This window comes from Parasteatoda tepidariorum, chromosome X2, assembly GCF_043381705.1.
Source record: "Parasteatoda tepidariorum isolate YZ-2023 chromosome X2, CAS_Ptep_4.0, whole genome shotgun sequence".
NCBI lineage: Eukaryota > Metazoa > Arthropoda > Arachnida > Araneae > Theridiidae > Parasteatoda > Parasteatoda tepidariorum.
Window position 1 is genome coordinate 6,304,246 of NC_092215.1, and position 21,959 is coordinate 6,326,204.

Sequence of the window (21,959 nt, forward strand, 5' to 3'; positions counted from 1 at the left end):
AGTCTATTTTTCAGACAGAATTTAGAAAAGTGATGTAAAAAAAATTAAGATTTTAATTTTGAAATGATAATGTTTAGACAACGCTTGTAAAAAATAGAATCATCAGTTCCGCAAGTTACTATACAAAACCTAAACTGAAAATTGTAACTGCAAAATAGAGTTTATGAACTTATTTTTTAATTAAATTTGCAAATTAGTTTTCACACAGTTTTAACTTTCAAAAATAACAATACAAATTTTTTATCATAGTTTTGATAGTTCTCTTTTAGTAATCTGATAGATTTTTTATTTCAGAAACATTTCAATATTAAACAAAATATAATACCCATTTTATTATTACTAGGTCTATCATTTTCTATTGCAAGAATTTAGAAAATATAATGTCGATATTTAATCTATTTTCTTAGATACTCAACACTTCAATAATCCAATATTTTCAAACGTCCCCTGGCCAGATGATTCAGGTTTAGATAATTCCCCTGATGTAAATAATGATGATAACATTGACTATGATAAATCAAATTTTTCAACTTCAAAGGATGTGGATATGGACTGCGCAAGTGAAATAGGTAAGAATAGATTATTTATACATTATTTACTAAGTACACGGTATATGCTACATTTTAGATTTCCAAATCCATGACTTTTCATGATTAATTCCAAGAATTTTTCATGACTTAGCGAAGTTACTATTTTCACCGACAAAAACACAATAAATTTTAAAAAGCATTTTACTGATATTAATTGAAATTATGGGTATAAACAAAGCTATTATACTCTGCATCTTCATATTTAGAGATTTTAAATTTAAAAAACATAGTAAAGAAAGAGTTGAAGCAATAAAACAGCTGAAAAAAATACAAAAGCAAGTAATGTTAATTTATTTTTTTTCTGCGGAATTATATTCTAAAGATACTTTTCCTGTTCATCGGAAAGGAAAAAAATACTCTTGATTTTTTTGTTCTCATTTCGGAGTAAAAAAATTTCGCCAATGGCACGCTCACTTCAGCTAGAATTTCAAATTGATAAAATAAAAAAATACATAATAAAATTCTGAAATCACAGAAGAGAGAGAGGAGAGAGTTTGAAAGATAATTCGCTCCAGAAACTTTTTTTCTTTCATTTTTTGAAAGAACACCATAATTTTTACAGAACATGATAAAAACATTTTATATTTTGTTAAAATATGACTGAGTGGGGATTTTGTTACAAATTCAGATATTCGGAGCACCATGAAATAGGTGGGGGATTCCATTTAAAAAAATTAGATTTTTCGGCGACCTAAATCCATGACTTTCAATGATTTTATTTTTTTTTAAATAGTTAAAATCATGACATTTCATGACAAATTTTGTTCAAATTCATGACTTTCCAGGTGCGCAGATACCCTGTAAGTATAAGTGTAACTTATACAAGGAGTTGTCCCAAAAGTAGCCGGCGATTTAAAAGCCAAGTAAAGAAAATGTATAAGAAATACAAAAAATAAAAATATATATACGGTTTGTTGCGCTCTGCTTAAAAAACAAGACATTTATTCTTATCAAGTTTCAAAATTAACTACGAACTCGATTATTAAATGACTCAGCTGAATGGAAAACTACAAAACTACGCTTTCTGCTAAATGTAATACAATGAAACTGAAACATTTGCATGGGGTTCTGTCGGTTTTGTCCACAGATTGTGCCACGCTGTCACTGTAAATGGTGCTTGTTATTTTACAGTTTTCTTAGTAGCACCTATTGAAAATCATTGTCATTAATTTTGAAACACAGGGAGTAAATCATCTGGTTCTTCTAAACAGAACGCGGCAAAACTGCACTATTCTAACTTCTTCAGTTTTTCTTCAATTGATTTTTCAATCCGTTGGTCATTTTGGGGGCACTCGGGATATAAATTTAATGTTTAAAACTTACTATTTTCTATTGAAACTACTTTTATGATAAGGTCTTTAAAATTCTACAGTTTTAATTACATTCCATACTTATTTTTTTATGAAAGATAACATTTCTTTTTTTTATTCTTAGGTACAAGTATTGCATCTGGTTATAGCAGCTTTAACGAATTTGATGAAACTGAAACAAAGATGTAGTTAGAAAGTTTGATGTATAAAGAAGGTAGTTTTAAGAGAAGTAATTCAAAGTTTATTTTGATGTTTAAAAGTTGAATTAAACAGAGTGATTTAGAAAAATATAACGCACATAAGATACTTCACACTGAAAATTTCTGAACTAAACTGTAAGAAAACATGCTAACTTTATCTATTCCAACTTCTTTAAGTAATACAAGTTGAAGAAACACTTTTCATACAGTTTAATGCACACAGATTATTGAAGGTTCAACTTTATCCCATATTGACTTTCGACCAAAAATAGATTTGCCTTTGCCTTTCGACCAAAGATAGATTTGCCTTTGTACATAATCAACTCGCAAACTTAGAATGCCCATTATTACACAAGAAAATACCTTTACAAAATTATTCATGAACGTGAAAAATGGAATGAATAATAAAATTCCTCTGGTTTAAACTAAATCCATGATAAAATTGATACCACAATGAATTGTGTTTGCAACATATATTTGAAAAGTTTTAAAATAGTATAATTTACTGTAAAGTATACAGTGGGGATTTTTATTAAAGTAAAGAGTGTAATATCAATGTAAATAGATGCTACTGTACATATTCTATGCCATTTTATCTTCATTAAATTTTATCTTTTGAAAACTACATTATACCTTTTTATTTATTTTTCCTTGTACATGCTTATAAAACTTTAAAGTTACATATTTTTTCTTATCTAAATATATTCTCCCAGTAAATCAGCATAATATGCAAGCATTGATGCATAAACAGTAACTTTGACCCTTACGAAATGTTTTGGAATATTTCACAGACCAAGACACAGATTATAGAATGAGCAACAATATCTGCCTGGCTATTATTAATGTGATTGCTTGCAAGCAACAATTGTCATGTCGCTGAGTTTTTTTATAAATGACATATTTTCATAAACATTTCATATGCATTTTAGTGCAGAAACCCTTTGAGAGGGTTTGGCTTCTGTACTCAAGCTTTTCATTTTATTAGACTTAATTTATAACACATGGTTTAACGATGTTTGGAAAACAATGTTTAATTATGGCAATAAAAGGAAGCATTTAAACTTTAAGTCTCTCTGTGAATGAATTAAAATTGGTTTCATAACATAATTATAAAAATTCAATAAAAAAATATTACATCATAGACATAATTATTTACTGTAGCATAAAAACAATGAATTTTCCGTAAATAAAACTTATCTAAGCTATAAAATTGAGTGAAAAAAAATTCTAAAATATGTTTGTTTTTCATTGATTAAAATTGGCTTGGTTCTCTTGGTCACACAAATACAGTCCAACCTCCTGAAACTTTCCCCTGAATATTCCTGAAAACGGAAATTCAGATTATTCTAATAATTACTTGCTTGTACATTTTTTTGCTTAGAATTATTCCAGCTTTTATTTTTTGATATAGAGAAATAATAGTATTTAATAATAATCATTTAAAAATAATTCAAACAATTGATAAAAAAAATGAAGAAAATTTTATTACATGTTTCAATAAATGAAAAGCATTACATCAAATACAATGTTTAAATTTTCAAAATATGTAATCATGACCCATTTCAAGTTATTAACATTAGCTATACTCAAACAATTCCATCATTTCAAAAACTATTCTCTTTCTATAAACCATAAGCAAATGGTATCATCATGAATAAAATATGAAAGAGGCATTTGGTTTCCAAACCAGCAAACTTTTTTGTGTATATATTAATCTCCTTAAATAACTTTAGTCTAAACAAAATTCTTTTTTTCTATTATAGTAACAAAAAATTAAGTATATGTGTACCTTAAAGATATTTTTTATATGAAATATTTATTGTTGTGATGATCTCATATATAAAAGATTGCCTTTTAACTTGCATACTTTCACCAAGAGCAAACAAACTTTCCTCGAATAGGATATATAAAGATACATACTTTAATTTATAGATTATATTCCTTAAAAAGTAAGTATACAATACATATCTTTAAAAGGGAAAAAAACATTTTCATAAAGACTAGTTACTGAGTTTTTTTTATACGATGAGGTTAACAAAAAAATTTAGTCCATGTTTTTTGAAGAAATACATCTCAAAGTAACACTTTTCTGGTTGCATTGCCTCTTAGTTCCAATTATGTCCATTTTTTTTAAACCTCTGACAGTTCTACGAATTAAAAAAAAACACATATTTCTCCCGCTTTTATTTTCCACAATGAAAAACAATTTTCCACACATAGCACTCATATTTGTGTAAAGAAACTAGTAATATTCACACAAGCTTCTCTATAAATAAAAGTACTTGAGATTTAAGTTTAACATTAAACTGTTTTTAAGAAACAGTCATCTTAAAAACATTTAAGCCAAATTCAAATATCTAGAAAATAAACACTTTCTACTAGTAAGGCCCTACTACACTATGGCCCTATTTTTCTGGTAATTAACTAGTTCATTTTGAAACCAAATGCCTCAATTTTAATGATGCAAATGATTACAAATATAGTTAAAGAAGAATATATAAAAGTACAAAGTTTCAAGTGAGAAAATATGATTTTTTAATAATATTTAAAAACAAAATTAAATGCCTAAATTAGAAAGAGCCTTTCTGCAGGAAATTCACATAAAATTTTAGCTGAAAACAAAAATGCACATAATAAATTAATGAAGATCACTTCAATTTAAAGTTCAAAGAATTCCAATCATTTTTAAATACACTCCAAAACATTTATGAAGTTGTTGTCATGTAAAACCACACTACAGAATAAAGCATTTACAAATTCTAATTAAATTTGTAAGCAAGTATAAAAGTTAAAAATCTCATATCTAGTTTCATAGTTCTAAAAAATTACCATGATATTTTTTCAAACGGTGTAAGAACTAGGAGTACATGGCAGGCAATTTTTCATTTTATCATCATTCATTATGAATGAATACCTTTGTAAAAAAGTCAATTCTTTTTCAGTTATTTTGATAAAATACAAAAGTACAATTGATAACATGAATTGCAAGGTGTGTAAGTTTGTTTTATGCTCTTATATGAGTGTTAAAAAATAATTTTAAAATAATGCCCTTAAATATGGGCAAATGATTATTTAAAATTATGATATTACAGTCTCAAAAAAATGAATTTACATATTAAATGATGTCAATTTAAAATTAATATTAAATTTAAATATTCAATAAATTTAAGAGCTAAACACCAGAATTTGATTAGTTTTATGGTTCAAACAATAAATGAAATGAACAATAACGAGAATATGAGCATAAGAATAATAATTGATACGTTCTAACTAAATATTCAAGATTTCATACTTACTTTTCTCATGAACAATGTCATTAAAATATTGATAAACATTAAACTATGGAAGAGAAATAACATTGCAATTAATTGACATTTCATTAGATTGCAACATACTTAGTTATTTAATTGATTCAGCATCAAATATCATTTACAGCTCTGATTTCCCACATCATTGCAACCAGCTTTAAGATGATGAAAAATATTCCTCTAAAGTACTCATTTCCTCCAAAAAAAATTCAGTTTTCCTGAATTCAGCAGCGAGGAGAAACTGATTTATTGCCTTTGTAAAAGTTTGGAATGCTTAATTCATAAAGTTTTAACATCACATGGAAAACTCTTACTTCTCGAATATGTCACAAGCAAGAATATGGATGAGGTGCCTTATATTAAAAAATAAACATTTTTAAATGTATAACATTGACTTGAAGTAAATTAACTTCAATCAAATTTGGTAACATTAAAATTGAGAAAATAACTCATAATTATAATTAACATAAATAATTTTTCTTGAACTTGTAATTTATACCTTAATTACCGTGAACTAGAGTGGACCAAAAAACACTATTTTTTTTCACTATTAATATAGAGCAAAAAGGTTGCATGTAATAGAAAAAGAGAAAATAATACAAGAAACTTTATATAAATTTAGACAAAACTTTACATATCTTTCATAACTTTATATCATGTAAAAAATTTAAATAATTATTTCAAATAAATTTCAATGATGTACTTTAATTTACTCTAATGAGCATAAAACTTACATGTGTATTAAATGAAAAAAATACACTATAATTGTTTTTTTTTTTCTATATGCAAATAAAATCATACTTATCTTTAAGTTCTTTAAACTCTACAATACTTTTGAAAAAAATTTTTAAACATTTAAAAAATTTTTATGAAAATTTTCTAAATTTTGAACTTTTTTTTACCTTTAAAAGCAACAGAGAAAGGAAAACATTTCAGATTTAAAAAAATTTGGTAAATTTTTATCTTTCTCTACACAACACAGCTTTTTCCAACTATATGAACGAGGGTGAAAAAATAAATATGTGTTTCCTTCCAACCATTGACATATTTTGTCACTCGGTCAAAGGCTGACATTACAGCTGTTTAATTTTGCCATGTTTTATATTCTTCTTATGTCTTATTAATACAAGTAATTCAAGTTTTAGCAATATTCAAAATTTCAATAATTCAAAATTAAATTCTATCTAGATATTTTTAAAATAATGAAGTGATACATGTTCAAAATTTAAAATAAAAACTATTCAAGTTGTACAGTCTGTAAAACCATCAGTTAAATCAGCAGTTAAATGATAACAATAATTCTAGTGTTCATATTAAATTCTTTCCTTTTATATTAAAAATGTACATTAAATTCTCCTGATAAATATGACAACACATAATGAAGTTCTCTCAATATCAAAATTACAGCCAGTCCAGATTCAAATATTCAGTTTTCATAATATAGCTTTGACTTCATAATAAACTTTCAATCGTAATGAATTTTCAAATTTCAGTTAAGAATGTTTTTCAAAGAAGTTTTATAATTGCTGGATAAGCAGCTAGTCAAAATTTTAAAATTAAAAAAAATTATGAACAGTTAAGAGTAATAAATGAAATTACCCTTAAAATTATTTGGGAAAATGATCCTAACATAGGAGAGGGCACGAGTTGGAAAATCCACTGAGGGATGAACCTTGGTACATTAGTAGTTTATTTTTTTTAAAAAGATAACCACCCAAAAGATGAAGTGCACTACCCAGGTAATTTTGAGAGAATCACATTTAAAAATGTAAGCATACTTTATATACCAGTTAAATCTCCTGTGGCAAAATTTTTTCGGCCTTTCTGCGACATACCTCTCTAATACTAACATTCTGCAAGATGCTTTTAAAAATTAAAAATATACATGTTACTAATTTAAAGTAACAGAAGCGTCAACTTCAAAGAAAAAAAAAAGATTTTTTAATTGAGTATATAATATTTTTTTATTCTAATATTATGTCGATATTCTTGCATTTTGTAGAAGGAAAAGACAATTTTTTTTTTCATCATTTGTAAATCATCATCACATTAAGAAAAATCATGAAATTAGTAGCAGTAACTATCATAAAAAAAGATTGACAGCAAAATCACGCTAATCAGACTTTTCAAAAAGGGGTTACTAAATGCGTGTTTTCGTTTCGAGATTCAGTTGCAATAAATAGTACTGTATTAAAAATATTTGATTTAAAAAGCTATGAGGAAATCTAGTAATAATTGCATAAAACAATAGAACGAAAATTTCTGCCGAAAAGAAAAATAAAACTTTTTACTTCACTACTCTTTATTTTTTATTATTCTCAAATAAGAACAGAAGTATCACAAGCATTTTTTTTCCCATTCCGATGCGCTACAAAAGCATCTTTTGAATATAATTCTGAAGAAAAGAAAAAAATCTTTCGAAAATTTCTATAGAAAAGAAAACCAAAGTTTTTTACTTCCCAAAAGGAAAAATCTTTCTGCAAGAACTCAGTAACTCTGAAACAATGTCGCTATGTCACCACGATTCTGCCACAGGGGTTATATCTTCATTTCGATAACGACACAATAGCTTAGCAGTATGAAATGTGCCCAACAATGAGATGCTTGGGGTTTGAATCGTACGGTACAACTGTTTTTCCAAGTAAGTTTTTTTTTTACATATTTTTTTCAAATAATATTAATTTAAATATAAATTTATGGAGATTTTTAAATTATTAGGTATTTATTGATATTTAAATTACAGTAACGATTTAAATTTTCAGTAAAATAGTGGCTAAAATAATTGTATTTATATATTGTACTTATAATAATTAAAAAGTTAGATTTTTATTAATTAATTTTGCTATTTACTACACATTATTGCATATGAAGAATGTCACTTCATTAACATTCAAAATGGATTTCTCAATCTTTTGAAAGTTTAAAAATGTACCACAAATATATAATTTTATAAAAAATGTGAAATGAAAATTGAAGATGAATTAATTATTTTAATATACAGTCTTCATAAAAACTTTCTTCAATTAGCTCTGAAGAGTTCTGTAACACTTTATAAGATTACTTTTATCTAATAATTTGTCAGAAGTAAATAAATGTCAGAAGTTGTTAAGACCAATACATTTTGGAAGAATCACTTTAAAATCTAACTTAATTATAATAACCACCTTTTGTAAATGCTTAAATCTTAAAATTAGTTTTTCTTGAAATCAGCTGCCTAGTGTGCTTTATTATTTCAAAGGGTTAATACCCATAAGGAAATACTAATATACCAAATATTATCCGTAAGTATATCTCCCAAGTGTCCTTGTTAATAAAAAATTTTATTTAAAAAATAACTCAACCATGTTAAGCAACCAAGTATTCATTGCTGATGTATGTCTTAGCAACTAATATTAACTTCTTTATTTTCTTTGAATAATGGTATTTTCAGATAATCTATTAAGCTTCAATCTTCAAGAAAATTTTATCCTTTAAATATCCCACAAAAAAAAGTTACAATGCTCAAATCACGAGAACAAGGCTGTAAAAAAATTGAGATGAGTCAGTTGCTGAAAAGTCTCAAATAATGCCAACATAATTTCCTTACTGATATGGTTTAATACTTACTACTATGGCAAGAATGGCTATTACTAATTAAATGAATTGTTAGATATGTCTCTGCATTAAACTAAAAACACAGCAGCTAAACAATCCTATTCTACAATGTATCCCACCGTATGCCAATTTTTTGAAAATTAAAAGGCTTCACCAGAATGCTAGAATATAGCATATTTAACTTTTCACTAAATAAATTATCTGAAAATTATACTTATTCAAAAAAGAAACCACTCCCATCATCCCATCTTTCTGTCTTAACCACTAGGAAAAATAAATGTAGGTTTTTCTTATTATAAATAAAAGTTTAAATTTATTAAGTCTTTTTAATCAGCATAAAAATTATTTTAAAATATGTTTTTGTAGAATACATTCCGTATAAATATTAATGAGTAATTTCGAACAATTACTAGAAATCACATTAATCAAATAGAAATTAATTTGTCAATATTTAAAGATAAGGTAATTTTCAAATAAATAATAAACATACGGATGAATATAACATTTTCACAAATAAGAAATAGAAATTTACAATATTTTGCAATAAGTATCTCAATCAAATTATTGATTTGACATGGCTTAGCTTGAATATACAAGATTTAGAGTTTTGTAAGTTCTTAGTAGAAATAAAGAAAACATTAATTTAACATGACATCATTTTCATTTTGTGAAATATTTTACTGGATTGTAAGACTATGGGTAAACTTGATGTCAAAAAAGATTATCATTTTAGTTAATTAAGACAATATCTTTTTAATGCTATGTACATGAAGAAGTAACACTTAGTAATGTCCTTTAATTAGATCCAAGTTCAAAAAGTATAAAGCTTTATTTTTCCAAGACTATTTAAAACTGTATCTAAAATAATGTCCTGAAACATATCAACATGTTAACTCCTTAAATTTCTTCCCAAAAATAACTAATCAATTTTCACTTAATAGGAAGAAATTTTTTTAGTCATGGAAGTATGCCCAAAATATTAAAAAAGGAAGTGAAACTATTTTTGGAAATGGAAGAATTTTTTTGGATGGAAGAAAAACAGTAAATATTAAACCTGGAAGTTAAATTGAATTTTGGAAGAAATAAGTTCAAAATTAGTAAAAAGAGAAATGGAAGATCATCTCATTCAGTAATTCATAAAATTATAAGCAAAATATTAGTAAACACAATACTCAATTTTATAGAAATATATATCCAATGAGATATTTTGATGAACAAGATTATTTTATTTATTAATCAGCCCATAGTTTTGCAGGAAAAAACACATTAGTGCACATATTTTTTATAGATGCTTCTAAAATTAAATTGTAAGTTCAAAGAATTATTTATTTAACAAATTATTTTCAAATAATTGTTTCTTTTAAATGTTATCAACTATGGTAGGGGAAAGGAGGGTTGGCATGGACAGTTTTTACAAATTTTAAGAAAAAACTCATAAATCATTTCTTGTACTTTAATTGAAATTAGATCTTGATTTTGAGAATAAGTCTTTTTTTTTTAAGTTGTTTTTGCTCACACAAGCCCTACAGCATGGGACTATTGTATACATGTCAAGATAAGTCATACTAGTATAGATAAGTCTATTAATCTATTGTTACTAATAAAAATATAAAAAAAAGAAGTAAAATCAAAATAGAACTAATTTGCCTAAAAATTAAATCTAGAAATTATCTTAAGCCTTATAAGAATTAATATTTAAGCCTAATAATTACTTACATTAAAATTTCTCCCATTTTAGCGAAAGCCATTCTTGAATATTTAAAGCGGTAGCAAATGTTACAATTTAAAGCTTCATTTATGGTCTAATAAAGTTGATTTTACAATGATTAAAGTTGATTATGACAATGAATATTTAAACAATTTAAACAAATACATGATGATAGTGCTAGAAAGTTTTCAAAGGATTGGCTAAATTAAACAAAATTTGCTAACTTTAATTGCTATTACACTAGTACTATAAATATAGTAGGAATATATGATTTTCTCTTCTAGAAATATGTCAATGTTATATCAGGGTTGTTCACAGTTTTTTGAGAACTTTTAATAGCGGCAGCAAAAATTATACAAAATTTTACTATTTAATAAATTTGTGATCACTAGTATATGTTATTGGGTATTAAAAATAAATCACCACGAGAATTGAAAGTATTTAGATCTCTACATTAAAATGATATCTTAAAAAGGGAAATTCCTGCTAGCATTAAAATAAGTTTATCACTCAAAGACTTTGTTAATCTTGGCATGTCCACACTAGTCCCATGTAATCATAAGGTTTTTTAAGCTCATAATTTGGTAATTAAATAAAGGTAAATCAAAAGTTGACTCTTAAAATATAAAATTAGCATATTCATTTATATCATAACTCTTATTTATAAAAACAATCAATAAAAATAGTCTAAAGTTGCAATTAAAGCAAAAAATAAGAATTTAACATTAAAAACCTTATCTAATCACTTCATAACTATTTAGTGTTTTGTCTTGAAACTATATATAAAAAGTGTAATACAGTTTTGCCAATCAACTATAATTTACAGAGATTTTTTTGAGAGACAAATAATAGAAATATTCCATTTATCAACACTAGCCCCTCTCCCCTTTATTAACTATTCAGTTGAGAATTTTTTATTTTAAATGCGTCTTGAAAATAGTTTTTGCAGAGTTTAGAACAAGAGTGTTCATGTATTTACAATTTAATTTGTATTAACAATTGTAATAGTACTCTTAATTGGAGTATCACATAATTTTAAATTTTGATAGTTTTATGTCATTATGCATCATGTTCCTAAATTTTAAGGATTTTTCAACTATTTAAAATGTGTCATAGTTTAAATCAATATGCAAACTATTATTGAAAAATTCGGACTTATTCATTAATGGGTTAAGATAAAAAATTCTCAAAATGTATCTTTTTAGTACAGTGTTTCTCAACTGCTATGTTGCAACACACTAATATGATACATCACAGCTTATGATATATCCTAAACATGTCAGATCATAAATGTAGCATAACTTTATACTTGAATTTCAGATACATATTTTCACTTCCATAAGGTATTAAAAAATATGAGTGGGTATGATTAAAAAGTACGATTATTTTGAAATAATACATAAGGAATTTATAATAACAATGATTATATTTAGATTCAGTCAACATTCCTCAAATTTTGTAAAGAAAATTTCAATAAATCATGAAATTAATACCAAATTTTTACAACTAATTTTTAAATCAAATAGGTTTATCTGAAATAGTTCAGGTTGTTTGAAATGTAAGAAAAAAAGAGAACAAAGGATAGTTGTTGGTAAATTTCAAATTTCAGGCATTCTTTATGTCCAACAAACTGTATTTTACTACGAAATTTAATTGTTTGTTGGTGTAAACATTTATGATTTCCAAAAATTAATATGATTAAAAATTATAATGTACAATATCATATCAATTTGTAAAACTTTTTATTTTCTAGAAATTTTTAACAAAGGAAGTACACTCTTGTCAATATAAATTTGCCTATTTGTCGATATAAAACTCCTATTGAAATGAAACCATGTTTAAACTATAAAACGTAGTCAAAAACTTAGTATAGAGTAAAAATTTGTCACACTGATGCCTCTGGGTCAAGATGTGACCCTTCAAAGTTTTACCTTATTTAAAATTAAGATTAAAAATAAAAATGACAAGTAGAAAGAGTATTCTTGGCTGAATGGTTGAGGCATCTGACTCCTATCTGAGAAAGGTTCTGTCCCAGCTGATGTCAATTTTTAATTTTCATATGAAAAATGTGATATTGTTTTATTATTTTGAATTACAGACTGAAAATCTATATATTTTCGTGACAAATTTTCACTTTCTTAAATTAAAAATGTTTAATTTTACTTTTTGAATTGGACTACATGATTTCTTTTTTAAAAAAATTATGAATTAGCCTAATTTATTAGCTTAAATTTATTATTAGAAAACTACTTTTTTAATAAAATAAGTTTTCTTAGCCAAAAATATTTATTTTTTGTAATATAAATAAAAATTTATGAAAAAAATTTTAAATTTTATGAAATATTTGATTTTTTTTTTAATGGAAAAAACTTTGTTATTCAAAACAATAAATTATTCAAGTGGAAGAGAAAATTCCTATTTAGTTTATAAGAATAAGATGCCAATTAAAATTAATAAAATTTTTTTTAAATAGTTACTAAAATAAATGAGTATCTTTTTTTAATATCTATGGCTTAAATTTAAAAAAAACACATCTTTCAGTATGAAGAAATGAAAATAAAAAATTAACATCAACTGGGATAGAACCAGCGATCTTTCAGGTATGAGTCGGATGACTGAAATGTTTAGTCAGGAACACTTTTTTTACTATTCAATAAGTTAAAACTTTGAAGAATATTGACATATTTTTATCCCATCATATATTTTCGACCATGCTCTTTAATTTAAACTTGATTCAATTTCAATAGAAATTTTTCAGATTTATACTTCCTTTGTAAGAGCAAATTGGCTGCCCAAACCGACTAAGTCAAATTGATTTTTCATTTTCCAACATGTAAAATAACTTCAAAGTAATTATGAATTTCAAAAAATTCCTTTTATAATAAATCTAGAAGATATCTTTGAATTTCTTTACAAGTTTTTTTTGTTCATATTGTTTTGTGTTGTCCAAGAGAAGTATCAGGTCTGTTACCAGAGATTACTCAGATGCTGCAGCAACTTTTAAACAAGGCTGTCACGGTTCAGTATGTAAAAATAATCATTTTGAAAGACACTCCTGAGCTGAAAGATTATTTGTAAATATTTTTTGGGATTTTTAAAAAGGTGAGCATTTTTTTTATGTTGTCTGGATTTGTTACTACTTTTTTAAAGTTAATTAATGAAGCTTTATTAACTGCTTGTCATATACAAAGTAAGTCAGTGTACCATACTTAAGCTTACTAATGTCTTAAACCAAAAATGATTACACATAGTTGTAAATAAAAATTATGTAAAATTATCTAGTCTGTTAACTGTTCGTGTATTTTTCGTTTTAATGATGACCTATGAAATTCCCACCGGTCTACATTTTAATTCAACATTGATGCTGACCATTATTACATGTGTAAGTCATATTCAATAATCCATATTAATCACCAACAATGATTATTTTTAAATCAATCAGTCTAAAAAATGCCACAAATTTGAAAATCATTCTATTATCCTAACCAGCATTAAATTAACATAATCTGGATTATTTTAAACCCTACGTTGGAATTTTTTCAATTATATAATTCATAACTTAAAATTGAATAGTTATACTAAATTATTGTATATAAGATATATTTACATATGGTATTTTTCTATAATTATTATCACTAGTTTAAAAATTGCATATAGCTATATTAATGCACATATTTAATTAGACTGTTTAACATACATTACAATTATACAAAATACATAATTTGAGTATATTTCTTTACAAACAAATAAGGTAAAGAAAAACCATTAAACAATTAAAAATAGTACTTTTTTATAATTAAAATGTTAAAATGACATATGTCACATAAAAATAAAGTATGCTGCTAGTAAAAAAAATTGAGAAACACTGAACTGGTGCAGTGCATCGTAAACAAGATGTGATTTCTTAAAAAAAAGAGATTTTCAAACTACAATCATTTCAAAGATATTAGGAAAAATAAATTTTAAAAATGAACATGTTTAGAAAAATTATCTCTATTTGATTTAAAAATATAAAGAAAAATATCGTAAAAATAACTTCTTTAACAGACAAGTAAAATCATACAAGATTTGGTTTACTAAAGTAATTTAAAAAAATAAAACAACACATAATACTAAAAACCACATGGTAAATGAGCTATTCTTTCCTTATACAGATAATTTGTAATAAAAAATCACAAAAAACATAGGAAAATTTTTAAAATATATTTTTTTCTTTCACTTCAATTTTAAAGCTTCAGAATTGCAGGAGATGTAAAGAAAATTTTGCCGAAATTTTAGTAATTTGGTTTAGTTTTTCTCAAACTCAGGTTCATGTAAGTAATGCACTATTTTTTCAGTTAAATAATTGTTTTACACACAAGAATCATAAGTGAAAATATATACATCATATTGCAGGATTTTTCATATATATTAAGAATACTATCTTATAAAATATAACGGATATCTGTATTTATGTATAGATTTTGTTATATACAAACTAAAGCCCATAACTATATTTGAACATATATTCATTTTCATAACATGAGAAGAAACAATTATAAAGGGATACACACATACAAAGAAGGCACTCATATAATATCCAGGTATAAACAAACTTTCTACATTGTTATTTTTTTTTTAAATTTGCTATACCTCAGGTACCTCGATCAAGGGCTTTCATAAACTCATCTTCTGAAAACTGCACAGCTGTAGCAGCTTCAACATGCATCTGTAAAATACAAATTAAATCTAACAACCAGCAGAAAAAAATGGCAGATTAATTTTGTTGTTACTATTTTGAATGTGCCATTAAAAATCTCTCTTTGCCATGTGAATCTGCAGCAGCTTTAAAAGATAAAATGAAAGTAGTTTTACTATATCAATAAGCAGAATAGCTTGGCAGGCTTACTTCGTGCATTTTTGTATTCTTATTTATATATTCTTATATTTTACTTCCTTCATTAAAATTACTAAAAGAGTATTTCACCATCATCAAAATTGGCCAGATAGCCCAAAGTGGGCCAATGCCTTCCTATGAAAATTTCTCCACAGTGACTTCTGATTTATCTTTGATCTCCAATTCTTTTTATTAATTGCAAGAAAATCAGACTCCACCAAGTTAGCCCATCTCAACCGCGGCCTTCCCCGCTTTCTTGTCCCAGTGAGTTTAAAAGCAGCATCTATAAGAATCTATTTCAAGATACGGGTCTGGGACTCTGTTTCTTGAGAATAACATATATTTTGTTTTCTCTACATTTATGACTAAGTTCATTTGTCCTGTAGCCACCTTAAGGGCAAGGAATGCCTCTTTCAGGGCAGGAAGGGATCAAGCAATTACATCAATATCATCAGCATATGCAAGTAGTTGTACTGATCTAGTAAAAATGTGACCACTGCAATTGATGTTTGAATCACGATCAAGTACAATATTAAAACGAAGACAGGAGAGAATCTCTCTGCCCAACACCTGTAAATGTGTCAAGATTTTCTGACAGAAAAAAGATTATTTGGGATATCTTTAATTTAAGAAAAAAAAAGCTTTTAAATATTCTAAAACAACAGAACTGCTAAAATTTCATTTTAACTATAAATTATTTCACAAATGAATTCTCCACTGAATTTAATGCACAACTGCAAACTTGATATTTTTATATGGCTCTTTTATAATTTAAACGTTCAAACTTGCATTTATAAATTATGGAAAGCATCTAGTAGAAAAAGATAGCAAGAGATTAAATACTCTTATAGAAAAAGTGTTTGAAACAATGCAAGGAATGCCAAACATTTTCATCAAGTGTTAATTTTTATGAAAATCAGATGGCTTTTTTGGAAATAAAACAAAAATAATTATTGAATTCAAATTTATTTGTTTAATAGCAAGAATAATAAATCAGACACATTTGTCAAAGGAACAACAGCTTTTACAAAGATTATAAGCTGTATCCCATAGGGAACATCCAATTATAATTATAAGAGAGAACTTTTTAATAAAATGTTTTTGAAGAACTCTTAGGGATATTTGTTAATACAAGTAAGATCTTTATAATAACAAAAAGCTGATGATAATGTTCATGGTGCATTGATTTCATCAATGTTTTTCTAAAACTTTTGATAAACCCTATATAAAATTATCGCTACAAATTAATTTACAAATCACTGAGTCTTAATATAAAAAATTTTGCTTCCTTATTTTTCCTTAATGAGTATCTTAATATCTCTATAAAAGTCCTGTAGTGATTGTTAAAAACATAGACACACATTTGTAAGAACATAATTACGGCTGGTAATAATATAACCTGATAAAAATTTATATTATTTGTAAGAACCAAAAATTAAGTCTGCATTGATAAGTTAGTTTAAAAATATCAAGAAAGACTGAATGGAAAAGAACTATAGTCAAAAGTTCAGAAATTTCTTAATTTGAAAAAATTATAATTATCAATTTATTCATTAGTCATTTCTCTATTTATTAAGATAGAAACCTTTCCAAAAAAATTTGTGAAATTAAGACTAACTTACAGTCCTTGTTGAACATTTAAAAAAAATCATATGCGGTTTATACATAAAAATATAAGTTTTTTAAAAAGAAAAAAAAATTCTTGTGTTTAATGCATTAGGTAGAGAAACTAACTCAGTTCAACACTTCTTAGAAATTAAACTTTCACCTTACAAACCAATCTATATAAATGCAGCTTTTCTTAAAAATAAAATTCCGACATATTTTAAAAAATATTATATAATATCATGAAATTTAACAATGTTTTAACATATATAGTCTAAAAAGTCTTTAAGAACATAATTATAGAAATTTTACCTTTTGTCGTTTCAAATTATTAATAAGTTGCATTTGCTTTTTAATAGCATTATGTAATTCAGAATTTTGCTTGTCAATTCTTCTGTTTTCTGTAGACAACTCCTCCATCTTCCTTTGATAATTTTCTTGGGCTTCCTTTAATATGAGTAAATAAATATAAATATTTCTTACTACAAAGAATAAAATAATTTTGCGTAAACAAAGAAACACTTCAAAAATTATTTGGTTCATTCACTATGCTTATGTGAAAAAAAGACAAAACAAAAACAAGATACACTGGTTATCATAAATTAAGAAAAAATCCTGAAAATGACAATGACTCAAAAAGTTACACATAGAATTTAATAAAACTGGTACACATTATAGTGCATGTAATAACGTATAAAATAACATAAAAGTATTAACCAGACAATTGTGTTACAGCAATTAGTATATGTATGAAATGAATAAATCAGATGCGTCAGTTTGAAATAGAAAAAGTATCTTCAGTATGGAGTATGATCACCTCTAGCAGCAAAACAGCACATAATGTAATGTGCGATGCTTGCAATTTGCTGTTCACCAGTGTCGATGGAAGTGCCAGACATTGTTCTTGCAAAGCAATTGCAAGTGCGACAAGGGGCTGAGGATAGAGAGCAGATGCACATCTTCCCAAAGCATCCCAAGCATGCTTGATAGAATTCAAGTCCAGTGATAGAGCTAGCCACTCCATGTACTGACTTGTTTGTTGCGGAAGATAATAATTCATGATGTGAGCCATGTACAGCATCACAATATTGTACTGTAGCACAAAATCATCACCCATTGTTCCAGCATAAAGGCAGACAAACATCAAGCTTGTCATTTCTATGCACGTAAACATTCACAGTTCCATTTGGTATAAGATGCAGGTCTGTATGTCTACTCAAAGAGATACCACCTCCTTGGTATGCATCTTTTACACAGATGTTTGATGGATGATATTAGGTTCCAGATTCTTTACAAATCAAGCAATGCCTACCATCACTTTGGAGGCTAAACCTGGACTTATCTGTGAAGAGAACAGCCTTCAATTGGTCAGATGTGCAGTGGACTTGTTGTGGCCACCTCATAAATTGCCTTTTATGGCAAGACGAGAGTGGCACGCAAATGGCTAGTTGCCCAGCAAAAAACTGCATTTGTGAAGCCTTTTCATATAGTAGACATTGACACCAATCTTTAGATGGCTGCACTAAGGGAGGATTTGAGCAGACTCAGAGTTGTGCTTATATTTCTTCGTAAACATAATAAATATCAGTAATCAGTGCTCGTTGTAATATTCGGCCATCCTTGGGTGAACCTTATGGAAGCCGAACCTGAGGTTAGAAATTTTTTCCACAGACTAGGAACCACAGAAAGATTCACATTTAGCCCTCTGGTCACTTCTGACTTTGTCCTACCTTTATTCTTGCACTAGATCTCCATCACAATTCTTCACACAAATGATCCCTTGAGGTCATCGTTACAGATTGACTATCTCAAATTTCTAATTTTTAAAAATAATGCAAAATTTGCAGGCTTGCATTCAGACATAAATTTTTATGTTCATTAAAAATTACGTCATTTCATTGCAGCACTACAATTCTACATATTGCAGTTTTACTTATCAACTCATATTTGAAAACATATTTGTGATGGGCTTATTTTTGGGAGAGTTATCGCGATTTGTGTAATTTTTTTTAAAATTATAATAACTAGTGGCAATAATCAGACATTTGAGAACTTAATGAAATGTACAACCACACAGTTTTTAACAAACCTCTAGAAAACGTAAGTAAAAATAGTCAAAATAAAAAAATAACCGTAACAGTTTATTGTAAATAAAATAAATAATATGCTTTGTCAATCACAACATTTTAAGTGGTATCACACAAAGAGAAAGTAACTGAAAAATACCTAAATGACAAGTTAATTACAATAATCTTATAAATGTATTATCTAATAATTCACAAAACATATGAGTTGTATATTGTACTGTTAAACTTATATGGTGCAATGTACAAGACAAATTTTATTTAAGGAAAAGTAAATCACAGTGAACCACTTTCTAAAAATGTAATTATACTGTTATTTCCTACTTCCTAGTCTTACTCATAAATAGTTGCAAAGTTATAAATGCAATTAATATAAAGTCCATGCAATTAATATAGAGTTAAAGCAGCTGATAGAAATGTGCTGTTTTTTTGATGAATAAAGTTTTTTGATGAAATAATCCTCGACAGGAATGCCTCTCAGGAACCTTGTAACATGAGCTTGGATGTTCTCCACCGACTCCCAGTGCCTTCTCTTCAGCTCTCTTTTCAGTCAAAGGAACAAAAAAAAGTCACACGGTGCCAAGTGAGGGCAATAGGAAGGCAGGGGCACCAAGGGGGTCTTACTTTGGGTCAGGTAGTTTTTGCTCCTCCATCAACACCTTCGGCACAAGCTTTGCACAGACCTTTCTGATTTGCAAATCCTCCATCACAATCCCATGTACCACACATTTTGACAAGTTCAGGGTGTCGGTGATTGCCTGAATGCTTAACCGACGATCTGACTTCAAAACTTCACGCACACGCTGGACGTTTTCATCTGTTCGGCCTCTTGTTGGGCGTCCAGAATGAGGTTCGTCGGTGACCTTCTCCCGAACTTCCTTGAAGGCCTTGTGCCACCTTCCACACTGAGATCTCGAAATGCATTTCACCTTAAAGGAGCGTTGAAGCATGTGATGAGTTTCCGTCGCATTCTTCCCAAACCGCACACAAAACTTTATCGCTTTCCAGCGAACACTCCATCACGCTGTGACTCGATCGAAAAAAAGACTTCGCGCAAAGACACGTCCTACCGCTCCTACTACTCAGAGCGACCTGAGACCAGGCGTATTTGGAAGGACAAATCCCCCACCACATTTTTAGACCAATCTGAGTGCGCTGCGATTGATAGTCACGTCACAATAAAATCGTGCGCATTACTTTCAAAACGCACCCTGTATACATCTATTTTGAAAACATATTAGCAATAGACAAATTAGATAATCTACTAAAGATAATTATTTTCTCAGTACTTAAAATATTCATATTTCAATAAAAAGTAAACAATATTGAAAAAGTAATTTTTATTTCAGTGTCTATAAAAAATTTAAATTTGCATTACTCTACAGCACAATGGGTCAATGCTTTTAAATCCTAGAAAGCGATTTTTTATTTATAAACTATAAAGAAGTATGCTAAAAAAAACAATGAAAGGGCTAAAATGTATGGAATATAAAGAGGAATCTTTTCTGGTAGATTGAAATTTTGGTTAATCTTATTTTATTTTATTTTAGTTTAAAAATTGACTACTGTGCTTTAATATTCCTTATTTGATTCATAAAGTTCATAAGTTTTGACTGCTTTCCTTTTTTAAAATTTTAATCTAAGTAGCCTTAAATACTACTTTAATTTTTACATTGAAAATTATACAATACTTTATAGCTATAAGGAATAAATAACAAAACAGGGACATTTCAAGAAAATGTTTTTTTTTATTTTTATGATACTCAGAAGAAAATTTCAATTTCTAAGATTTTAGTAATTTTCAATTTATCATGGTATTAATTTAAGCACTTCAATAATATAAGTTATATTCTTGTAAAAAATATTTAATTTGCTTTGTAACTAAACTAAAGAAAATTGAAGTCCTCACTAAGCCTTCATATCTGCATGCACAAAAACTCAATGTCAATGCTCGACTAAAGTTATATAGCAAGCTGAAAAATACATTCAGCAAAAAAAAATTTAAAAAATGGGCAAAAATATCAGAAGACACTTTGCTAAAAAAATACAACACTAAAATAGCATCAAATTAGGTACTGTAATATTTTCAAACAGATTTAAAAATTTAGTTATTTAGCATATTAAACAATTTTATATTCAAGTTTTATCTTTGCTTGTTCTTACAATAAAAATATCTATAAAACCTCATATCTAGATGTCTATGAAACCACATAAATGAGAGCAGCCCATGCAGCACAAAAGAAAAAGTAATTCATACTAAAAAGGATTTTACATAATAATAGAAAAATACAATTACCTTATTAGCTTGTTTCAATTGACGAATTTCATTTTTATTTCTTTCGTTTTCTTCAGAAGCACGAGTAAGCTTTGCCTCTAAACTGGATTTTAATGATGCTGCCTGCCGCTGGCCTTGTTTCAGGATATCAGTTTCCTAATATAAATAATTTGTTAAAAGAAAATTTTGCAATAAATTCAGTTTTTTAATTAATCTTACACTGCATAATGATTCATAACTTATTTTTGTTCGCAGAAAAAGTGTTGTTGGGGCTATTCAGGCATTTTTTTTTCTACAGAATTATATTTCTATACTTTTCTTGTTCATAGAAAAGGAAAGATAGACTCTTGATTTTTCTGTTCTTATTACAGAATTTAAAAAAATTAGCCAATGACTGGCTTGCTTCAGC

The 21,959-nt window shown here is 27.0% G+C and overlaps 2 protein-coding genes across 6 annotated transcripts in view; one reads left to right on the forward strand and one right to left on the reverse strand.

Moving 5' to 3' along the window:
* LOC107455522 (multiple epidermal growth factor-like domains protein 10) overlaps positions 1–2,725 on the forward strand; it is a 50,072-nt gene extending 47,347 nt beyond the window's left edge. The window contains exons 20-21 of the mRNA XM_071188314.1: positions 408–569; positions 2,025–2,725. Of these exons, the coding sequence (XP_071044415.1) occupies positions 408–569; positions 2,025–2,089 (227 nt within the window). The 3' untranslated portion in view covers positions 2,090–2,725. The remainder of the gene's footprint in view (positions 1–407; positions 570–2,024) is intronic.
* Positions 2,726–13,058: 10,333 nt separating this feature from the next.
* Positions 13,059–21,959, reverse strand: part of LOC107455527 (testis-expressed protein 9) — a 74,929-nt gene continuing 66,028 nt past the window's right edge. For 4 of the 5 annotated variants that reach the window (XM_071188376.1, XM_071188375.1, XM_016073128.3 and 1 more), the window contains 3 exons: positions 21,572–21,706; positions 17,504–17,638; positions 13,802–15,418 (listed from right to left, as the gene is read on the reverse strand). In XM_071188376.1, the coding sequence (XP_071044477.1) occupies positions 15,344–15,418; positions 17,504–17,638; positions 21,572–21,706 (345 nt within the window). In that variant the 3' untranslated portion in view covers positions 13,802–15,343. Of the gene's footprint in view, positions 15,419–17,503; positions 17,639–21,571; positions 21,707–21,959 lie in introns of all 5 variants that reach the window. The other variant, XM_016073127.3, reaches the window with a different exon arrangement.